Source organism: Rhinolophus ferrumequinum, chromosome 8 (assembly GCF_004115265.2).
Source record: "Rhinolophus ferrumequinum isolate MPI-CBG mRhiFer1 chromosome 8, mRhiFer1_v1.p, whole genome shotgun sequence".
Taxonomy (NCBI): domain Eukaryota; kingdom Metazoa; phylum Chordata; class Mammalia; order Chiroptera; family Rhinolophidae; genus Rhinolophus; species Rhinolophus ferrumequinum.
Genome location: NC_046291.1, coordinates 11177647 through 11201736, shown reverse-complemented (window position 1 = coordinate 11201736; position 24090 = coordinate 11177647). Strand labels below are relative to the sequence as shown.

The window sequence follows — 24090 nt, the reverse complement described above, 5'->3', positions numbered from 1 at the left end:
TTTCTCTAAACCATGTATATTCTTATTACTATTTTTTTCTTTTAGCAAGATGGTTGGTTAAAGTTATGGGAGATGTCTGAAGTCAAGGGATTTGGCGATATTAACTGATGTTTGTATATCTCTCTGTGTGTGTATGTCTGTATATGTGTGTATGTGAAACTATTTATGGGTTTTAATTGGGTCTTATGTGATCAGATTTGCAAAGTCAGCTAATTTATTATCATATACTATGTATAATATATTGGGAATATACCAAGGGTGTCAAAAAAATGTATACACATGACTTGTATTCATCTTTTTTATCGGCATAAAATTATAACAATTCTAATACCATTTTTTCCTTTCTTAAAATATGTATACATTTCCTTTCTTCAAATATGTATACATATATATATATACATATATATGTATATATATACATATATATGTATATATATTCTCTATTTATATTTGATTTCTACAAAACATATGCATAGTCTATGACATGGTATACTACACAAATAAATACCTGAAAACTGCTGGAAAAAAAAATACAACTTGATAGTAACTTCATTCTTATTAGAAAAATTCTGAATTTTCAACTATTTTCTGATTCTATTGGGGAAAACTAGTCAACCAGCTATAACATTTTAGGTAACGCAGAAGGTGTCTTTGCCTTACTTGTCTCTCAATAAATTAATCCTGTTTGAGAACCGTGATGCCAATATGCTGGCTGGAGTTTTTACTGTAGAACCAGCTCCTTCTGTCTTTCACTGCAGGGAAGGTGGCCCCACCCTGTGCCCTGTCTCCCAGGAGCCCATCCTGACTCTGCTCCTCGTTGTCAGTTGTTGGCTTTCTTTGGAAAAGCCCTGTGGGTATGCGGCACCAACAGTATTCACAAAGAATGCCCTTTTTTTTCTGTGAAAAACCATAGAAAACATTATTTAAAAAATACAGTTCTTTCTGACTTATGCTGGGCTTTTACAGAGACTGGTTCTGGAAGCTTTGTAAGCTGACAAGAATACATATCAAATCATATTTTCACTGCCATCTACTGTCCACAGTAGGGACTGCAATTTCCTCCTTCCCTTTTTTCTTTAGATCATATTCAATTGAAGACCGGTCAATGTGTTTTTGCCTTTTTATTGGAAACTTAGGAAAGATGAAGAAATGGAGGTGCATTTTTTTATTAATGATAAATGCTAATAATTCACCTTTTACACTGGCTGTAGTCTTTAAAATATGGTTTAGCGTAATTCATTCAACAAATACTTTGAGTCCTTCTCAGTGATAAGTTACCATGTTACTCAGGGGAAATAGGGAGAGGAATGAGACAGAGATGATTCCTGTCCTCACAGAGCACGCAGTTTAGTGAAGGAAGGAAGGGAAGGAAGGGGGAATGGACAAGTACACCAGGCAGAGTGCAGTGCCATGATTAAAATCCTAGAGGAAGAGAAGACATGGAGCTTTAAGAGACTCCCATGCTGTCTGGCTGGGGGAAAACTACAAAGGAGGCTGGTTATGCAACCTCAACCATCAGTGTGAGTACCAGTGTGAGGAAGCCGTTCTGACTTCATTATATTATAAGCAGTGGAGCTGAAAGATCAAATTTGCCTTTAAATAATGAAAACAGCTACCACTTCTTGAGATCTTATTACATGGTGGTCCCTGAGGTAATATTTTTACACTTATTATCTTTTCTAATTCTTACAATACTTGCTGATGTAGGTGCCTTTATTTCTCCCACTTTACCTGTGAACAAACCGAAGCTTAGCGAAATCAAGCAAAATGTCCATTGTCGTTTAGCTAGTAAGTGGTAAGAATTTAGTAGTCCTCATGAAAAGATTTGTTTTATCTTTTCAGCACTATAGTTACAATGCCAAGCCTATGAGCATCTCAGGGATCTATTAAAATATTTGATACTAAATAACAGTGGCACCAAATTTCCAAAAGAAACTGCCACATTAACATTAATTAATAACATTGATATGCTGATTTAATTAAATCAGTACAAAATATGACATTAGGTCAACTTAATTGTTTAACTTAATATTAAAACAATTCCATTCTATTTGAAAACAATTTATCGATTTCATAGTCTAATCCTGGAAGAATTACTGAGTGTGTGTGTTGCTGTCTAAAATCATAGCCAATCAAGAATTAATTGGATTATTTACAGTTCAACAATTTCAAAGCAAAATTATAAAAATGTATTCAAATTATATACAGGACAAATGACATTTAATATGGGACATCAGAGCATCTTATATGTTTGTTATGATGCTATGATATAAGCTTTAAAACAAAGTGTTTGGAATCCATAAAAGTTTTAACATAGTCCTGGCAAAACTGCCCCTTATTACTTAGACACCAATTTATCTCAAATAGCGTATGTTATGTATATATAAAAAAAAAAGCCTTCACCAGAAATGAAAGTAGAGTTTGCAATAAGCATACTTTGGTGTATTAAAAAAAAAAAAAGGTCTATCTGTGAGCTCCACGTAGTCCTGAGTCATTGATTAAAAACTCTGAGCCCCATGACTGACTTGGGAAAATCATGATATGTCTCTGCTAGTACAGAAAAATGTTGTGTATTAAAAAAGAATGAAGAAAAGCTATGTCTCCTGTGTCTCCTCAGAATTTGGCTGATTTTATTTCTTTGATGCGAGATGAAAGTGTTTTCTCTGTTGAAAATGCACTAATCTCTTATTGTTGTGTAGATACAGAGGTTGAGAACAGTCATTTGTCTTTGCTTTCTGAAAGTAAAGAGAACTCTGATACTCACAATTACAGCAGCGGACACCTTGGAGATTATCCTGTAACAATTCCATGGGACGTAATCATGAACAGAAATTCGATTCACTTTAAAGGGAAGATGAGGAATAATTGAGAAATGACTATCTTAAACAAACAAACAAAAACAAACCAACAAACAAAGCAATGGAAGATTGTATCCAATAAGAACAAAGAGAGAGAACTTTTAAGTAACACAGTCCAATGGATAGTTACTTAAGAAAACTAAGATGATGATGAGTTACCCTGTTTCCCCAAAAATAAGATGTATCCGGAAAATCAGCTGTAATGTGTCTTTTGGAGCAAAAATTAATATAAGACCTAGTGTTATATTTATATTATATTATATCCAGTATTATATTAGACCTGGTATTATATTATATTATATTTATTATATTATACCCAGTATTATATATTATATATTATGTTATGTTATATTATATTATATTATATTATATTATATTATATTATATTAGAACCGGTCTTGTAGTAAAAAAAAAAACTGGGTCTTATATTAATTTTTGCTCCAAAAGACACACTAGAGCTGATTGTCTGGCTAAGTCTTATTTTCGGGGAAACACGGTATTACCCTGAAAACATTACATGATAATATCTTGATAATGGTTTATTCCAAAGAGTTAAAATTAGTATTTTTCTTCCTCTTTTCCTTCCTTCCTTCCTTCCTTCCTTCCTTCCTTCCTTCCTTCCTTCCTTCCTTCCTTCCTTCCTACCTTTCTTCCTTCCTTCCATCTTTCTTTCCTTTCTTCTTTCTCTCACTCTCCCTCCCTTCGTTCTTCATCCTTTCTTCTGTTCTTCCTGTTCCCTGTCTCTCTTTCTTTCTTAATCTGCTACTTTTTTTTTTCTCTTCTGTGTTTTCTTTATACTTGGTCTTCCCTGAAATTGCACAAACATCAACTTTTATTTCTTGGATGGTTATTGAGAGAGTTTGCAAAGGAAGGAGGATTTCCTTGAGTGATGGAAGAACAGGTGTCTTCTAGTTCATAATTACTCTGTTAATGGAATGAGTATTTTGGGGGGTGGGGAGGAAAACTCTTATCTTAGATCTCTTTTGAGGCATATGTCCATTGTTTTTGACCCACAAAAGCCTAGGAAATTTTTGTATTAGCAAAATTCAGGATAAAAACTTACTGTTTTTGGTGCCGAAGATCCTAAGCCTCACTGTTCAAGGCTGAAAGCACAGTGTGTTTCCCAAGGTAAATAGCCCGATGATTGAAGTTCGAGGTCACAGCCCTAGAGGATCTCGAAGAGGCTTGGTCATAATGAGGGTCTTTTCTAGGATGTGGGGCATTCCTCAGACAATTCTTTTAGCCAAAGAAATCTTGGTGGATCCAAAATCATAAGAATTTTCTTCACCAATCTGGTCCTACAAGCACCGTAACAGATACATTTAAGTTAAGAACCATGTGAAACTGGAAAAAGAGCCAAAATGAGAGCGATAAAGATAAAGAAAAGCTCACACTTAAAAAAAAAAAGTCCCTACAATGTGACACCATTAAACAGCAATGTTATAGATTGTGTGTGTGTGAGAGAGTGTGCGTGTGTATGTGCAAACTAATGTGCGAATATGTGTGTTTGTGTCTGCCTGCATATGCACATGTACATGTGTTTTTATCGTATGAAAAAATTGAAAAATTTTTAACAAGGTGGGTAGCCTAAAAGTATTCTAAGAGTCTCAGTCTGGCATTGTGTCCAAGTTAATTTTGAGCAGAGAGATTATGGGGATCAGCAAAATTATGCTATCATAATTTTAGTCTTCAACAACTTGGATATATATACATATCAGAATATATATAATATAATATATATAATTATATATAAGAATATATAATATAATTTAGATAATTATATACATTTCAGAATATATAATAATATATATATATCAGTATATATAAAATATAATACATGTGTAATTATATGTCAGAATAAATATAATATATCATATATATCAGAATATATATAATTATTATATATCAGAATATATAGAATATAATACATATCATTATATACATCAGAATATATAATATATAATTAATATGTATCAGAAATATATATAATATATATAATTATATACATGTCAAAGTATATATAATACTATATATAATTATATACATATCAAAATATATGTAATTATGTATCAGAATATATATAATATATATCATATATCAGAATATATTATATATGTCATTATATAAATCAGAATATATACAATATGTATAACTATACATATATCAGAATATATATATAATATAATATATATCATTATATATATCAGAATACATAATATAATATTGGCATACAGATGGGTGTTCTTACCCAGCGTGGGTGGCCCATTTCTTTCTCGGCCAAAAACACTGGGCACATTTCAGCTCTAGCTTCAGAGTGTCACTTCTCAGTAACTTAGTGATGTCATGTCATTTGGAGCTAGTTGTTCGGTAAATTTAATTTTTTTTTTTTGGTAAGTTTAATTTTTAAATGAAATTTATGAAGAAAGGCTTTTTGAAAAGCACTAGTTTATTTGCTATGCAGATATTAATTTTGCTGAGCCTCAGGTTTCTAATTTTTAAATTGGGAGCCTTTATGGCTAACTCTGTCACTCTAAAAAGTGCTTCAGGATTAGAGATAATTTAAGTGTAGCTCAAACGGAAGCTGGGATGTACCAGGCACTCAATATCTAACACCTAATAGAAATGTTTGTGATAAAAGCAGAGATGTCAGTTTTGCTTTTTATGCCTCCTTTTCCTTTACTTTATCAAATAGCTTTAGATATATCTGAAAATCAGCATTCTCTGTATACCATAAATTATATATTTCTTGGATTAAAAGAACTCTTTCCATCCCGAATTCTAATCTCCAAAGTATCCTTTCAGTGGCTTAGGCAGCAAATTTGGGCTCCTTAAATAGAAGAAGAGTTAGGGGAATACTTCTTAGTTTTGAAAAATACTATTATTATGAAATAGTACAAAAATCTTAGAAGATGATTATAAAATTTCAAACAAATTGAGATGAGTTAGAGAATGTTACATTGAAAACATAAATAATTAGTCAGCACTAGCATAATGATATAGACTTCAAAATTAGAAAGAGAAAGGAAGAATGAGAGGATAAAAGAGGAGAAAGGAAGGGAAGAAGGGAGGGAGGAAGGAAGGAAAAAATTGGAGAGAGTGAAAAAGAAATTTTAGGAGATAGGAGTCCTGTGGACCAAAGCTGAAAATAAAGCACTGAAAATCATCATGTCACTTGCTTTTTCCCCTAATGGAGTGTTGTAGCTCCAGTAATCACGCAATAGAAACTAGCCTAAATGGGGTAAAATGTGCAAGGGAACAGGCCTTGTTCTTCCAGGAATTTCTTCTTTATTCCCAGGAGCTCATCTTCGAATAAATCCCTATTTTAGAGTCGACTGTTATGAAATTGCTTCAACACCTGCCAATGATTAACAAACGTCAGAAGTATTTTGGTGTATTGAAAGAGAACATCGCAAAACAAACCAGGAGTCTGCACGCCGTTTTCATCACTGCCTACTTTATTCAGCTGACAGTTTTTCTCTCCACTTTGTCCACAGAACCGAAAGTGAGCTGCAAACTAGGCCGGTCTGCTTCCACATCAGGTGTGCCGCCTCCGTCTGTGACTCCTCTCAGGCAAGCCAGTGACCTGCAACAGAGCCAGGTACCATCATCGTTAGCCAATCGTGATTGACTTCCTGTGATGCAACATGCCAAACGCTTCCCACCTGTCTGTCCTGTGTTGCCGTAGACAAGTTTTGCGTTTGCTTTTACTTTTCTCTGTGTGTATGGGTTGGGGGGGATGAGTTGTGGCCATCTGTGTTTTCATCCCAAAAGGAAAGTCTTTCTTCTCTGTGATTGGTGAAACTTTCTTTGTTGTTACCAAATCTTTTGTGTCTCTGGTTTTCATCATTCTGTAATATAAATGTAGTAAACCTGTACTAGATGTATTGGCTTAGCAATTATTTTTTAAACTTCTTTCTCTCTTTCATATTTTGTGTACTTTGATACTGTCTCTGAAAATTTATCAACATTTGATAAATTTATCTACTTTGTTTTATGTAGATTTCCTTTTAAATGTTTTGTCCACAACACATGCACAGATGTTGTCAATGGATTTGTACATATCTTTTAGGTTTTATCCTATTATACTGTAACATTTGTGATCATTTTATTTTCATTTTTATTTAGCTTGGAGCATGATTGTATGACACTGTGTGATATTGATATCCTTATAAATATCCATATACCAACTCATTTGGATTGAACATGGCAGCTAGTCTTCTTTCTTAGGCCATAAAGACAAATTGACAGACCAGATACTCTAGATATTTACCCAAAACTGTAGATTGATAAGGTAATCTTTAGATAAATAAATCACTTTTCTCTCCTATACCAACAATATCAGAAATGTTCTCAGAAAGGAGATGTAAGTGTTCGTGCATGGTAAACGAGATCTCTATTATCACCTGGAGAAAAGAGACAAAAAAATAAAGGCATAAGCGAAAATATCATTTAGTCCTTCCCAGTATATGTTGCTCTGATGTTCATTTGGATCCATGGTATATACGGGGAATTTAGTATGGGGAAAACTCACTCTATATAAACATCTATCTATAACTCACCCAATAGGAATTCAAGACCTCAACTTCATTCATGACGCTTAATTGTTATTACTGTTAAGTATTATGGATGTTAAACAGGATGACGTCATATTGGAGTGGTTTCTCTCTGCTTCCCAGCTTTCATCTTTGCATTCGTAAAACGCTTCTGAGACAGTAAATTAGTAAAACTAGGGACGATACCTCCATGGAAACTGCCTATGGTTGATTAGCAAATTACATATCCATCAATTATTTAAAATGTCAAGCTATTTTAAAAACATAACTAAGCAGAATGATTGCATTTTTTTTATAATGTGGGAAATGGTCCTTTTCTAGTAATTTGGTCTGGCTCAAATATGCACAGGATTTGATTTATGAATACATGAGATATCTACAAACACAAGAGATGAGAGGCTCAGCTCAGGGGCATCTCAAGTGTCATTGAGAATTTTTTGTGTCGTAATTTAAAATGTTAAATGCCTTCATAACTAAATGTGTCTAGCTTAAACACTTTTGGGGTATAAAAGAAGTGGAAACAATAAGACAATGAATTAATAACACAATTAAGCTAAGATAAACTGCCATCTTAGCTGACTAAAACTCTTGTAAAAATACCACATTTACTAATTTTTAACATTTAGAAAATTAGGAACAGAAAGGAGAGACTTTTAGCTAACTAGCAGAGGATTGCCTTAATATATAAATCAACTCTCCAAGTTCATGTGTCTTGCTATTACATTACCCTCGGTATCACAGAGAGATTTGGTGTTCTTGTTTTTTTGTTTTGTTTCCTGGTTAAATTTACAGTGTTTCATCCTAAGCCCCTTTAACTCTAAATGAAAGCAGGTTCCTGGGATAAACTTCCAGAACAGAAACAAGATACAATCTTTGTGCCTTTGCATTCTCAACTTTTCTCATGCTTGATGGGATGCTCTTCCTTCTGCAAATTTATAGCAACATGAGAAAGTGCCTCACGTTGCTTATACACTGCTAGTTTTCGCTCTGGACAGCAGACATTCTGGCACATGGCCGTATTGTAGACGGGTTGTCAGGACTATAACTTGGCCTCTGAGTCTCTCTCCTGTGTCTTGTGATGGGTTGTGGAATTCGCCTAGCCCTATATCCTGGAACTAAAACGGTTCATAAAAAACTTGCTTTACATTCCTATGATTTCTCTTTAAACTAAAATCAATGGGTACTTATTGAAGATGCTTTTCTCACCTAATTCCCGTGCGCGTATCTGAGATGTCTCTTTAAGTAACTACCAGGATGACACTGTCCTTTGCTCAGTAACCCAAGGCAATGGTGAAAGATAGTTAAACATGTTGAATCTAAGAGTGAATATTCATACACCAACAGGATATAGGGCACCTAGTGTTATCAGACAAACAAGCACCCACCTTGGTCACTTTTTAAGCAGTTTTTTCAAACACCAGGATTCCCAGGAATTGCTAAAACTCAGAATGTTTCATAGCAGATTCATGGACTTCTTACTAGTGGATCATTGGAAAACCCTATGATCTATTTAAAACAAACAAAAGCAATCACTAACCCCTAAAGTAATTCCCGCGGTGCTTATCTGCTGAGGACTCTAGCTTCAAGAAGGCTGCGCCATTTCAGCCACAGTGGTGACTGCTCACAGAGGAGGAACTGTGTTTTCCTTCAGATTGTTCACATCTTATCTCTTTTCAGTTCAAGTTTTCCCCTTATCTCTTTGTGTCATGGTTGGCGCATTCTAAGAAGTGTACAGGAGGAGTAAGTGGACATGTTTGACGTTACTTCAGCAGAGATGCACAGACGTGGCCCAAGTGACTGCCCTCACCCCCAGGAGCCTAGGCCAGTGACCTCCCCCAAAGAATCCAGGGACAATCATTACTGACTGACCCTCAGAGGCATCCAGGGCGCATAGTGCCTGGTGCCTTTTACATATGAGCAAAGGTGAAGGTCATGTGTGCTTGGCTTTGCAATCTGTTTTGGCTTCGGGCAACTACAGCAGGCACAAGACTTGTGGAAATCTCTAATCATCTGACCAGAACTTCCTATTATGTATGAGAAAATGGGAAAGAAGTGTGAGTTCTACAGCTTTGGTGGGTTGCTCTATACTCATAATATTCTCTGAAATAATACAACTCAGAGAGATGGAAAACAGACTTTGCTCTTTATTAATTCACTCTTGAATAAATAAAGTAGACAGGGGCAATTAGGGAGAAGTGACATTTCCTTAGAATTTTGTTGCAATGCAGCTGCATATTTTGGCATTTGTCATAACACAAATCTTTGGAAATTAGACTGAATTTCTGTGTCTGCCACAAGAAAGCTATTTTCTTTTCTTGATTAGTAAAACTGTATAGAAGTCATATATTGAACTTGGAGCACATGCACATTTCTCTTTTTTCTTCTATAGTAAAGAAAGAAGTGTGAGCTCTCTTATAGACAGCAGGTGATGGTCCTGTGACTCCCCACCCCTTCCCTCTGCATTGACCCCCATTCCATTGAGGGTGGCACCATCTATGATCTCACTGTAGCAAGAGATGGACTAGCAACTAAAGCCCGTGACCTCGACAGCCATGCTTTCCTTCATGAGTGAAGTCGCTAGGGGGCAGGCCAGCTCTCCTTGGAGAAATGTTGCCAAAAAAATGTTTGTGTTTGTTTTTCTGGGAAGGAAGGATATGAGAGCTACCTTGTCTACTACACACACACCCACACTCACACTTATACACTCTCACATTAGACACTTATGCTCACTCATACACACAAACTCATATACTCACATATACACACACATACTTGCTCTCACTCACACACGATCATTCACAAACACACACACTTCTTATTTTTAAAATAACAGCTCCCCATACTGAATCAGGGAATCCCAGAGGTAATAATGACCTAAGTGTTGGACTGAAACCTCCCTCACCTTCTACCTGAGGCTTCTTTATCGTTTGAAACTGGACTATCTCTGTTTACCCTTGATTTGGAGAAGGGGAGAGAAAAAGGCCTTCTGTAATTTCCTTTGGACATACGTTCTGAAGTCTGAGAGACCCAAATCGCTTTAGAAATGTAAATAATCGCCTTCGAAGCCATTATCTCTTGTTCCATGTTCCCTGTGTGTCATGAGAACTACCTCTTACTACAATGGACCTCTGCCAGGCTGGTCCCTTCTGGGTACTTACAAGCTGTTACCCGGGTGAACAAGCCCAGTTCCTTTCAACTTGCCCCTTCAGGTTATTTCTCAAATGTCTATTTCTTTTGATGGCTTCATTCTAGACTCTGTCCAAGCTCCTAACATCCCCTCAGCTTGATGACAGTGCTGGGGTGTGATGAGGGTCTGCCTGGCCTCCTGCAGGGCAGAACCCATTCTTTCTGTAGGCTCCAGAGCTATGTCTGCATGCCAGCATCTGGCCAGCTTTCCTGAAAGAATGTGTTAGGGTGTCCATAGTTGGATGCGTGTCCAGTATGCTTCTGGGCGTGCCTGATATCAAAATTTTTTTTATTTTTTTTATTTTTGCTACCTTAAAAAGAAAAATCAATCATCCAAAGATAGAGATTAGGGATCAGTACGTATGAAAGACTAAGATGGAGGATATAGGTGGATTCTGTGACAAGGGCTTTCCCAGTGTAGAGGCACAGCGTCCAGCGTCCAGCACAGTGTGTGACAGTCAGTGACCTTTTGCTGACTTACTAAATATCTCTCTCCATAAATATCCCTCTCTATGTAGCCTTGAAAGCAACGTTTTTCTCACACAATCTGATTTTGGCCCTTTCCTGAGTTCTTAATACCTCTAAAGCAGTGAGGTGATTTGATTTATCCCCAGCGTTAGTAATGCTCTGCTGTAAAGCATTGAGAAAATTTCTGGGCTGTCATTTAACTTCCCAGATAGTCAGGATATTTGCACATAAAACTTGTAGGAGCCTGGAGAGCATGAGGAAGGTTCAAGTCCAAGGAAGACTGAGTATATTAACATAAATACTCAAACAAGGACGTAGACAGGAATTCGAATGTCATCTACGTGGTGCCAGCCCACGACTCTGAATAATGTAACCTTGCAGGCTGTGCTCTTTGTTAATTTCACCATCAATGCATCGGGTCAAGTAGAAAAATGAAACCAATATTAAGAACAGAGAAGCTCCAGCAGCATGTTCTCTTTAGCATTCCCGTGTTACCCTTGACATAAATAGGACTTGTTTTGGCAAGACCATGCATGCTTTATTCCATCCCTAAATCCTGTACACCTAGAATGTATGTATTATGAGATTTCATGTGGTCAGTTGTATGTACATTTTTAAACGCTTTCTATCCAGAAGGTAAGGTTTTGTGGTGGAGGGAGAAAACGGCTAGGAAGAGGGAGTGGAATATGTGGTTGGGGAGCAGGCGCCACCTTGAGTTAATGTGGTGAAGGGGCCCCTTTTCTACTGTCTCTTGTCTGAGTCGGGCAAAGCTTTTTGCCGTTGCTCAGACCTCGTGAGATTCCGGGTCCTCCTCTCAGACCTGCAGTGAGAGAATGGTCTGCATTGCATTTGAATCTTTACACAGCTGATTTGATCATATGCTCAGAGTTACATCATACGATGGAAATGGTGAAGCGGGGAGAAGAAAGAGAACATATAGCCAATCAGCAAAAGCTGAACTCACTGCTTTAACACATAGCTTACCACCACCACCACCACAGAGCTTTCTCCGGGCTATGCAGTAGATTGTAAAATGACTCCTATCTGTTTCCTTCTGCATACAAGTTAAACTGACATACATGTCCAAGCATGTAACATCCCAAAGGGGGGCATGAAAACCCCATTAAGTTCACAACTCAGTGTCAGCGTCACATTGGGGAAAGGTTTAACCTTCCAGTTGTAAAATAAAGGGGCATGTTAACAAAGATTATGTAACAAATAAATTATAGTTATTTGTTAAAATAATATTTACCGAAGAGATTGGATCTAGCCCTGTGTAATATAGAATACATTCGTGTTACAAATAGGAACGTCAGTGGTTATATTGATTTACTGCCATGCATTATGGCATAGTCACATTAAAATAATGCAAGTGCCAGACAAACAAACCAGTAAACAAACAGAGAGCTTATCTTCTGCGTGTCTCAACAGTCCTATCCAATTGTTTCACAAACATGTAGGCTTTAGTACCTTGTGGGACTCTCCATAAGTAGTGTTGTATTTAAAAAAGAAATGAGATTGTTACGGCTTTTCAATAGCAGCCCAATCCAGTAATATGTGTAATGAAATGGGGGCACTATTTGATTTGTACTTTCATACAAAGAATTCAGAAACCCAGATTGCTTTTTACAACTGACTACAGGAAGGGCTGAGACGTTCTGGCATATTATTTAGGCATCGTGTGCTTGTATATTTCAAGTGGCAGACGACTATGTGGGATCACCTCTTAAAGGCCAATAGCCTCATGACCAGTCAGTCTCTCAATAACTCCAGCACTGACTAGAATTAAACGGAACAAACCGATCCCTTTGCCCTTATTCCAATCCCCCACCCAGTAATCTTGCCATGTATCCCCTTGGAGCAGAAGACAGAGGGTAATGAACAAGAGAATGTTCTCTAAGAAGTCTTGGACCAACTGACAAATAGGAATGGGGATGGGGGCAAATGGACCATGAAGTGTCCTCCATTTGACTTTGTTGTCATCTCCAAAATCTGTGTGTGTCCCTCTCCTCAGCATCACAATTGTCAACTTGCCATGGTTACAGGTAAAAGTGTGGAGTCGCTTAAGTATATAGGCCAGCACTCTTTATACGTGGAAGGGATAAAAAGGTCTGTGGGGTTCTTAGATGAAGTCTGCATGATGAAAACCACGCGTCCTTTATTGCCATCTTTGATGTGCCTGGTGTGTGCCAGCCCCTGCTAAGACCTCTCCTACAGCACTGCAGGTGTGTGCTGTACAGCCCCACCCATGGGAACTGTCATTGCCCCACCTTCCCACTGAGGACACTAAAGTGATGGTACTTAGTTCGTCCCAGTGTTATACCTATTAAATGTCAGTCTGATCTTAACTACTCAGCCAGATAAAAACTTGAGATGTAGAGGAAGTAAGACTTCTATTAGCAACCTGACTCCATCAGTTAGAAGCTGTGTGACCTTGAAGTACATTGTTCAACTCTTCAGAGTCTGTTTTCCTATCTGTAAAATGGGGACAGTGTTATCTGCCTTGCATGGTTGTTGGGGATGGATGAGACAACATATAAATACCTAAAGTCCTAGAGAGACATTATCTGCTAGAAAAATCACAATTTCTTCTTCTTTCCCTTCTCGCTTTTCCTTTTTCCAAAAGGTCAACTTGCCTGCTTGGCTGGATAATCCTCAGTGGGAGAGTCATTCTGTTCAGTGGTCCTCCAAAGGGGTTGGGCACGGAGGGAAGGTTTCATCCACCCAGTATCACTGACCTTGTATGGAACTGCTAGCACGTGGTAATGATAAAAAACAGTCAGATTTTTAGTCTGTTTTGTTATTGACTTTAAATTCTCTAGACAGTGTATCTCCTCCTTCCCATCATCTGCGACAGATTGGTTTCTCCCACGCTCTCGTTCGTACACTTGATATGACGATACTCATTATTTCTTCTTCTTCAAATAGGAAATTAGATATTCAGTTATCTCCCGTATAATAGGGATTCTGTATCTGGCATTTATTCTTCCCTTGTCGGTCTCATGTGTGGCTTGGAAGAAATGTGAGTAGGAGTCAGCTAATGGTATCATTTCAGAAACACCACCTGCTCCCCAATGCTCCTCACGCTCCTATTTGCGTTAAAGTATGAATGGACATGATGAAAGGTTAAGGCTGCAGAGGAAGCTATGATCCACTAGGGTCAGGACAAAAGATGTGGAGACACAGGATACGAGTGTTGACAACTTCCTCATTGACTTGAAGCTTCCCCAAGCCACCGTTTTCAATGCCTCGCCTTCTGATATGCACGTGGATTTACCCACACGCATGTCCGGTATAATTTTATACCCCATCATATTGATATTTTGTTTGTGTTTTTCACTTTAATAAAGCATTCAGAATAATGCGTTATAAATTGTTATAAATTTTAACAACACTCAGTTTTGCCAAGTGAATGTGTGACAATATATGGGTATCAGTTGGCATTGCTTTGTGTTTCTGAAGCAAAGTCACAGTCAATGGAATATATACTATTACGAATCTTTGGAGCCCTCATTTATTTCTTTCCAAATGCCAGGAGTGGTCTAGTTTACGAAACTAACGATCATATGGATGTGTCTGAGAAAGTGAAGCTGAAGATTTTAACTCTGCTTACTGTCACAGTTCATTCCATGTGTGTTCAAGCAGATCTTTGAAGTTTGCAATCCCATGTCAATTTTTAGTTAAACAATTAGAAATAGAAACTTTGGGAGGCAGTTGAAAATACTTAGCGGTTGGATTCATTCCCAACGTCAGTATTGTTGAAAGTGAACTTTGCCTCAAAGTCTAGAGGACAAGTTATCAATTTATTGCTGCAGCTCTTGTTTGAGTTGTACACAGATAGCTACTGAAGGAGCATTAAATGATTACATATTGATAAGTCCATTTGAGAGCTAAATGCAATGGTCGTGTTCTGATGACAATTATTAGCAGAAGTCCACTTCCTAGAAACCTTCCCCATCATAAGCTGTAACTATTCAAACCAACATTAAGTTCTCAGTGGGGCGGGCCATTGGGGAGATAGCATAACGTTAGGTGGACACATAGCGCCACCTAGCGTGTGAAGTGCGATTTGCAATCTGTACTTGGGTTTTAGAAAGAATTCAATCTAACAAAATGGCTTTATGACAGAAACAATATGCTGTTTGGGATTAGAAGCACAATGCTTACACAAACGCAGGACAAATGTTTTTGATAATATTTGTTTTGGATCTTTTTCATTACTTTATTCTTGCAATTTTAGGTTGTCTAACTTTTGAATATACCTTTTTAAACTTTTGGGAGTGGAAAATAGATCACAGCTAGTGATCTCTGAATGTTTCGCATTATTCATGATTTGATGCAGCTAGTTTCATTAGGATTTATGACATCCTCTGTGCCTTGTGATTCCCTAAATCCAAGCTGAGCCTTCAGGAAAGGAGCTCGTTCTCCCTGAACGAGTTTTGCAAACTGAAAAGTAGCAGAGAAACCTTGACTGGCTGAATGGAAACATTTCTTCTCGGTTGATTTTGTTTGTCACTAACATGTTTAAAGCATATTGCTTCTTTCCTGAAAAGAGCAGTCTCCCTAATGAATGAGTAAATTTACCTTCCACTTCAGTTGCATGTGGATTAGGAAGAAATGCTTCTATCGTGTTACTATTGGCACAGAGTTGCACTCCACTCCACTCAGAATGAAAAACTACATCCATAGTATGAGTGTCTTACTCAAGAAGTACGAGAGATCTTTAGTTTCTCCACCCAGCTCACCTGCTGCACAAATCGTGCTCTCTCTGCTTTGTGCTGCAAATAAATATCCTTCAGGTTGAAGCAACTTCTTCAAATAAAGTAGATTTCCAACATGGCTTTAGTTGAGGGCTTATGTGCTTGGCACAGTGTTCATAATATTATATTATCTAATTTTATTTTCACAGCTTAGATATGCAGTAGGTAATATTTCCCACATTTCACTGAGAAGAAAACTGAGGCCAGAGAGTTTGTGATCTGTCTTATAACTAGTAAGTGGCTATGTGACGTGAACCAGTGGTTCTACCTACTAAACCTCTGCTTTATTTTCTACCAGAAACAGGTGCCTCTCTGAATTTGCTCTCTTCTGAAAACTCACCTTCTTTCACTTTCATTCATCCATTTAGTAGTCTTTGACTTTTTAGGTCTTGCCTTTTCACTTTTCTAGATTAAAGCTGCATAGCGGAGGGTCAAGTTCAACTAAGACTTCAGTTGAGCAAGCACCACCCAAGATCAGAGTCTCTAAGTGTAGAAAGAAACTTGATGTCTAGGAAGAAACTAGATGTCACTCATTGATTGTATCATTCTCTTGTAGACCGGGGATTAGTGTTGTGAAAAATCAGCCATGCAGGTGTGTGTGTGTACACGTGTATGTGTACACATGTATGTGTACATGGGTGAGAACATAAACACTTGAGCACCTCTAACTCTTTCCACATTCTGAAATAAACACACCCCCTCCCACACATGTACACGTTAATATCAGCTTCTAGAGTACCGGTGTAGATTTAACCCACAACACACAAAAGACAAATAATGTGTTCACCAAGATTTATCGGACTCCTGGGCTTCCACAGCCATCCTATGAACAGACACTCTAAAGGGGACAAAGAACTACCATGATGTCACTTCAAAGCCTTTGTTTTCTAAAGTAAAGGCTGCATTAGAGCTAGTTCATAATCCCTGGTTGTCAGCTGTTTTGACAGGGTTGGTATTTGGAATGCTGCATTTAATGACTTCCTTCCGCAGAAAATAGGGAAGTTTTTTGAAGGACCAAAAAGTGTCAGGAGTAATCTCACCCAGCCTAGTCAACTTTACATATGAAAGGGGTAGAGGCTTCTTCTGGAGAAACCAAGAGCCAAAGATACATTATCATTCAAAATACAACCTAGGAAGGAACCCTTCCTATGTGCTGTCACTTGTCTGATGTAATTTAAACAATGAACAGAAAAGTCTTACATGGGAAGCACATTTGTGGTCCCTTTCCCCGGGGGCCTCCAGGAATTTCCAGGACTTTTGATTTCTACATCCATAGGAAATGAAATAATGAATATGAGAGTACATTTTAAGTAGGATGTTGAAATGCTTATTATCAGTGATTTGTCTATTTAACACCTAGGCTCTTTACAAAAGAAGTTTTGTTTGAACAATGATGCATAGGTCACTGTGTCTCACCTCTAAGAATCGTGGTGCGTTTGGGGACACAAAACAAACCAAGGGCTGGAGAGCAGAAGAGAGGGCAGTTGGGGCCACTCCAACAGCTTTAGGGTATGGTTTCCCTCAGATCCAAATGTGTCTTGCAAGACAAGCATGAAATTTGACGATAGGCTCAGTGTCCCTCACCCTTTCCCCGCAGTCCAGTCTACAGGCTCTCACTCTGTCCCCAGATATCATCCACACCAACGAGACAGCGACCAGTGTTTATGCATCCAGGCAAAATTCTTTAAGTCTGCCCATTGCCTACAGGAGGGAAGAAGGTTGCATTTCAAGGCCTGTGTGGCCTGGCCCTGGTCTTCCTATTCAGCTTCACTAGCCTGCACCCTACATCTGCTACATCTCCCTCCGTGGTTCTTTCTCACTTTCAAATCCCCCAGGGATGCCGCCAAGATTTGCGAAACAGTCACTTCTTTTTGGAACACCCTCCTTAGTTCTGGGATCCTGACAAACTATCATTCATCCTCCGGTCTAGGATCAACTGTGTTTCCCCCATCTGTGAGGCCGCCCCAGCCCCCCAAGTGCTTCTCCCTTCTGCCTACCTCCTCTGTGTTTTTTACTTACTGCACATAACTGTAAATAATCTTATTTTTATATTAAAGGAGAACATTGTCAGAGGGATGTTATCCTCTGTTCTGCTACCCAGAAAAGTAGTCTGGGGACAGGGCAGGTTAGATCAGTCCCTTTCCTCTCAGAGTTTTTCATTTACAGAAGTGTATTGAAAATTGCAAAGAGGAGGATATAACATGTCACACTTCTCAAATATATTAGACCATGGAACGCCTTTTTAAAAATTTTTTCCAAGGAGCATCTCTTTTGACTTTAAACTATAAATGTTTGCATTCGATTGTAGGTTCTTTGAGGGCTGGGATGTGTATTTTCATCTGGGAAATCTCTAGTTGTCTTAGTGCATATAGGATGAATAATTTAGTTAATGCTCAAGGTGGAAACAGATAAGCATCTTATTGTAAAACTGTTATAAGAATTTGCAGAAGCACTTGGGCTCCTGACAGGTGGCTGTGCACGCAGCCGTCACATGTGCCCACCTCAGCCAGTTAATTAACTAATTTTACTGTTGGTGGAAGATTAGAGATAAATGTTACAGGGGAGAATTGAGATGCAGGTGCCACTGAGAAAGGAAACACGATGACTGCGATTCACACTGAAAGGAAAATGTCTATTAAACACATTCCTCAAAACGTTGTTTTTTTTTTTTTTAAGCAGCTTTATTAACAGGAAGAGAAATACTGTATCATGGGGCCCACTTTAGAAAGATAAACTTTAATGGTGCAGGAATATACTTAGGACAGAACATAAACTGGCACTGGAGCAAATTAAGACCTTTGCAGTCAGTCCCGAACAGAAGCGATTGTGAATCCCTCTCCCCATAAATAGTTCAATGTATAATTATATCTTCTAAAATAACGCGAAGCTCACATAGCCTCAGGAGTCTGACACCAAGCACATTCAGATTCAAGCAACTCTCCACCTGGGTGTCTGACAACTTCACTCAATTCTGACACTGTCTACCTGGAGCTGGCACCAGATCCCACAGGTTAAGGGCTCCGCCCCATGAGACTGTCCCCACTTCAGATGCTAATCCAAACTCCAGGTTATCACCTGTGCTTCTGACCAAATGGCTACAAGTCACAGATTCCCGGGACTCTCTCCTCGGGTTTAGTTCATCGGCCAGGGTGGCTCACAGAACTCAGAGAACATTTTATTTCCTAGATCACCAGTTTAGTATAATTCAGGAGCAGCCAGATGGAAGAGATGAAAAGGGCAAGGCATGGGGAAGGGGCCTGGGGCTTCTGTGGCCTCCAAGGGCTCCACTCTCCCTGGATCTCCACATATTCACCAACCAGGAAGCTCTCCCAAGCCAGCCCACTTGCGTTTCAATGTGAGCTTCATTACACAGGCATTATTGATCAGCTCGTTGGCTATTGGTGATTGGATTCAATCTCTAGCCCCTCTCCCTTCTCATGAGGTCAGCGTGGGTGGCACTGACAGTTCCCATCCCGTAATCACAATGGTCGTCTCCTTTGGCAACCAGCCCCCATCCTTAGGTACTTTCCAAAAGTCACTCCACTGACATAACAAAAGTCACTTTTTATACCTCGCTCTCACCACAGAAATTTCCAAGGGTTTTAGGAACTCTGTGCAGGACATGGGGGAGAAGACCAAATACATATTTCTTGTTATAAATCACGATATCACATTCTATATGTACACTGCTTAACTTCATTTAGATGTTCTCTTTACATAATTTGGCATACGGCTATTGACGCTGAACACTTCGTTTTTCTCTCTTGCTTTCTCTCTTTTTTTCTATTGTTTTGCCCCAGATTTGTTGGGCAGGTGCCCTAAATACAGGAGAACTTGTCTCTTGAGTGACTCAATTTTGATTACACGCCCACAGAATTTCTAACTCTACCCCTGTAGCCAAATGTAAATACAAAGGAAAAAAATTTGTTTTTAAAAGTGTGAAAACTCTCAGTGACAAAGAGCTATTTGCTACTACAGTATATTGTGTTAAAAGAAAGTCTGTCTGCTTCCATGCCTTCCTCAAAATGAGTCACAGGAGGGAGACTGAACACAACCTATTAACTGTATAATGAACCGTGTGAAGATTTGCCAAAGCTGACAGAAGAGGGCAGCATTTCATCTTTTCCTACCTTTAAAAGTAGGGATAGGACGTTGGACTTATCAGGGGGATCATGTCATAGACTGTGCAGATGCCTGACCAATGCGCTGTACACCTGAAGCTGAAGTAGAATAATATTGAATGTCAACTATAACTACATATATAGGTCTATATAGTCACAGGATGTGAAGTACAGCATAGGGATGACACTCGATGGTATTGTAACAGCTATATAAGATGTCAGAGGAGTAGTAGCTTGGGGGCGGTTATCACTTTATGAGGAGTTTAAATGTCTAACTATTACGTTGCTTGGTACACCTGAAACTAACAAAACATTAATTAAAAATAAAAGTAGGGATAGATAATAATATAGATCCCAGCAGGAGTGACATATTTCAATATTCACCTTAAAGATGGAAAGAAATGCAGTAGAGGACAGAGACCTTGTCTTTCCTTCCCGCTTCTTCCTGTCCATCACTTGTCCCTCCCTCCTAGCTGCTCCCAGGGGCTTTGGGTGGTGTGACTGGGCCTGAGGAAACAAGAGTCACTGGAGGATGTGGCTAGGTGCAAACTTTCTAAGAGCAATTTGATAACTTTACATGGCTCAACTCTGCAAACAGTCACCTGGGGCCTGGGCAAAAAAGATAGTGTCGCTAAAATGAATTTTGGGCTATTTTATCGTATCCTTCTTTTTCCAAAGCCTCCATGCTCTGAAATCACTTACTTCACACAAAATGATCCAACCTTTGTGTCCTATGCCTCTGTTTGGCTTGCCACCTCTTGCACCACCAACCAAATAATAATAACTGACATGTGTAACTGTCATTGCTAATAACTAAATGTGGAACTGTCATTGACATTTTGCAATATTTAGCAATCGTACTTTAGAATCTGTAAGTTGCTTTCATACATTCACTCAAAAAACTTTCATTATCCACCGGATAAGCACCAGATTTCGGATAGGTGCTCAATGTTTTATACAAACTCCTTGAGTTCAAAGGAATTTTCAGCCTAGTAAAGGACACACACACACACACACACACACACACACACACACACACTTGCAGTTAGTGTAATTAAGAGGAGAGTACAAAGAAGACACAGAGATTAACTCTGTAAGTTTTGAGGGGTATTACTGAAGGTGGTCAAGCATACTCTTGTAGACAAGGAAGTGACATTTGGCCAATGTTTAACAGAAGAGGATGGAAGGCCGTTACAGGCAGAGGTAAGACGACTCACAAAGGAGTGTGGAGTCTAAAACCATGCAATTTGGACAGAAAAGCAAGCACGTTAGCATTACAGTAGTTGTTAACAGATGTTGAGGTGGAAAAAATCGGAAGAAAACGATAAGGGGATGCAAAGCAAATGGTAAAGTTCCTGGAGAATTAGGTGCCATAAACATGATCATTATTATTATTCCCATTTTACAAGTAGGAAGAGTGACCCAACTGAAATATGCAACAGAAATTTGCTGAGGAGCTGTTTCTTTGTAATTCAAACACTACCTGAGATCATCTCAGATGAAGGTGGGGATTATGGTAAATGAAGGCCCTTTCCCGGACAATTAGCATTACACAAAAGAAATGTAAACCCAAATGAATTCTTTAACTAGTAAAATATCTAAGAGCTTTCATTTGTTTCCTATTTTTTATTTTGAAAATTTTCCAGTGACAGAAAAGTTGAAGTTGGAGATATAGCATACTGTACATTTATAAACACACACACACACACATGTGCATGCACAGGCAGGTATATTTTAATCATGGCACTTTATCTCTAAATATTTAAACATGTATCTCCTAGGCCCAGGGACATGCTTTTTAAAAATTACACTAAAAAAGCAGTCCAGTAAATTACAATGATTCTATACATACTTTGGTCTCATGAGGCCCATTTTCAAATCTCTACAAGGGCTCCAATACAATGCCTCGTCCCAACCTGGGATCCAATCACAGACCGTATCTTACACTTAATTCCTATAGTTTTTGTCTTAATCTCTTTTCATCCTATTTCTCAGCCTCATTGATTTTTCAAGATACTGAAAATTTCAGAGTCCACAATCGTTTGGGTCTGTTTTCAGGTTAACCTTCAGTTTGATTTGTCTGGTGGTTCCTTGGTGGTTCAATTCAACTTAAACATTTTGAGCAAGGAGACTATGTGCGGAGGCTTTGTGAGAATTACACCGCACGTGGTGTCCGTTTGTTTCATCCCTGGGAACGTGGTGTTTGATCACTCGGTGAAGGCTGTTTGTCCACTCGAAATACCCAGAGGGAAGGCCCTTGGAGGCTGTCTGATAGTCTCTCCACAACAGGATCAAACCAATTCAGTAAAGATATTATGGCTCTTGAATTTTCTTTCAAAAAAGACAACAATATCTGTTACGGATACCAGAACCGGAAAGAACCCAAGTGGCACTCAGAGAGTTAGGAAGGTCAGCTTTATTACGCTGGTGGGCTCAGCGTGATCTTTCCCAAATACGGAGCCCCTTGCAAGGTTTTGAGCAGGTTTTTATGGGTTGGGGACTTTCTTGAGTCAGGGAAGGGGTAGGTGTCCGCTGGTGATTGGCTGGGGCTGTGGTTTGGAGGGGGTTATGTGGAAGTGGGTGGGGCTTAGGCTGGGGACTTCTCTCTTTGCTTGGGCCACCATTTTAGGTCAGTTCCCCCATCATATCTAATTTTGTTTCATCAGTTTCTAAATAGATTTGACTTAACATTTTTTTGTGTCCAGTATCTTTCAAATCATAATCATTACCCTATTCCTGATGATAAAACTGAAAAACAAAGGTCAAGTGAAGTCTCAAGTTCACATAGAAATGGCGTTATCTGGGATTTGAACCCCTTTCTAGTCACTCTAGATTTAGTGTTCTTTCCTTGTATGCCTCAGCGGCGATCCATAGGATATTTTAGGGCCAATACCTGCTGCAAATGTTTATACCGTTCATCACCACTAGAGGGAGAAAGAGGACTAGAAATCTTCTAACAGTTACCTTGTTCAGTGCTGGGTACTGCTTACTATGTATGAATAAGGAAAAACAAAGCCATGATGTCCCAACTGGTGTCCCCCTTATTTGTTTGATAATTTTAGGTTAAAATAGAAATAGATTAAATATGTACTGACTGCAGACTTTACCGCATAAGATTAAGGACAAGTATAAATATAATACCAACAAACTACAAATGAGTGTATGGCCCCTATTTAATTTATAGTGAGGTTTTAGGCAAAAACAGGCAGTTGCTTGTTTGCAATATATATTATGTACCTGAAAGCATAAAACATAGTACATGCACTTCTGGAATGCGTGTTAATTATCACTACTCTCTGGGAACCTGACTTTTCCTTTTTAGAGAAAAGATCAAAAGTCATTATGAAATGTGAATTTGGCATTTATCTTATGGTGTTGTTTTAAAATTAAAGCTCCCCGGAATAACTTTTGAGATTACATGTTTACCTACCACAAATAAGATATCATTATATTTCATTCATCCTTTAAACCCCCCCCCCCAAAAAAAAAAAAAAAAAAAAACTATGGGCAAAGCTAATCTTTACCCTGGATTATAAAAACAAACCCCATCTAGAGACATAATCAGAAGCCTACATTATTAATTACCCAAAGTAACAGTTTTAATAAAATAGTATGATTACTATTCCTACTATTCATTTAGTGAAAATAGTATATGTAGTAAAAAATAAATAAATAAATAAATAAATAAATAAATAAATAAATAAATAAATAAATCTTATCATGTCAACCCTACAAAAACAGGTATCTGGGAATGTACTGAGCAGACCTCAGTGTGGTCTATACTTTAAAATTCATTGGCAAATACTAAAGTGAATAATGTAAAAAAAAAATAAAGCTTCATTAATATTTAAAGTGTTAAATGGGGAAAATGTAAAGTAACCTTCAGTTCAGTAATATAGAAAAGGTATGATTATGTTAGACTTTAAAGACAAAAATAAAAATAAGAATAAATTTTAGTTCTGTCCCATAGTCCGATGATGTACAAAGATTAAATGAATAGACACTATTATTTAAAAAATCTCTTGTTGTTGAAACCAGTTTGTGCATCACCTGTGAGAAGGGTAGGGTTGGCGGGAAAGTGTGTGAAGGTCAGACGGTACAGAGATTCACCTTAGGAGGGAAGCACACTTCAAATGAACATCTT

General features: G+C 38.2%; 1 protein-coding gene across 1 annotated transcript in view; it reads left to right on the top strand.

The window, feature by feature from the left end:
* The window catches only part of NYAP2 (neuronal tyrosine-phosphorylated phosphoinositide-3-kinase adaptor 2), a 246869-nt gene that overhangs the window by 194897 nt on the left and 27882 nt on the right, over positions 1-24090 (top strand). The window contains exon 7 of the mRNA XM_033111355.1: positions 6353-6456. Coding sequence (XP_032967246.1) covers positions 6353-6456 — 104 coding nt within the window. The remainder of the gene's footprint in view (positions 1-6352; positions 6457-24090) is intronic.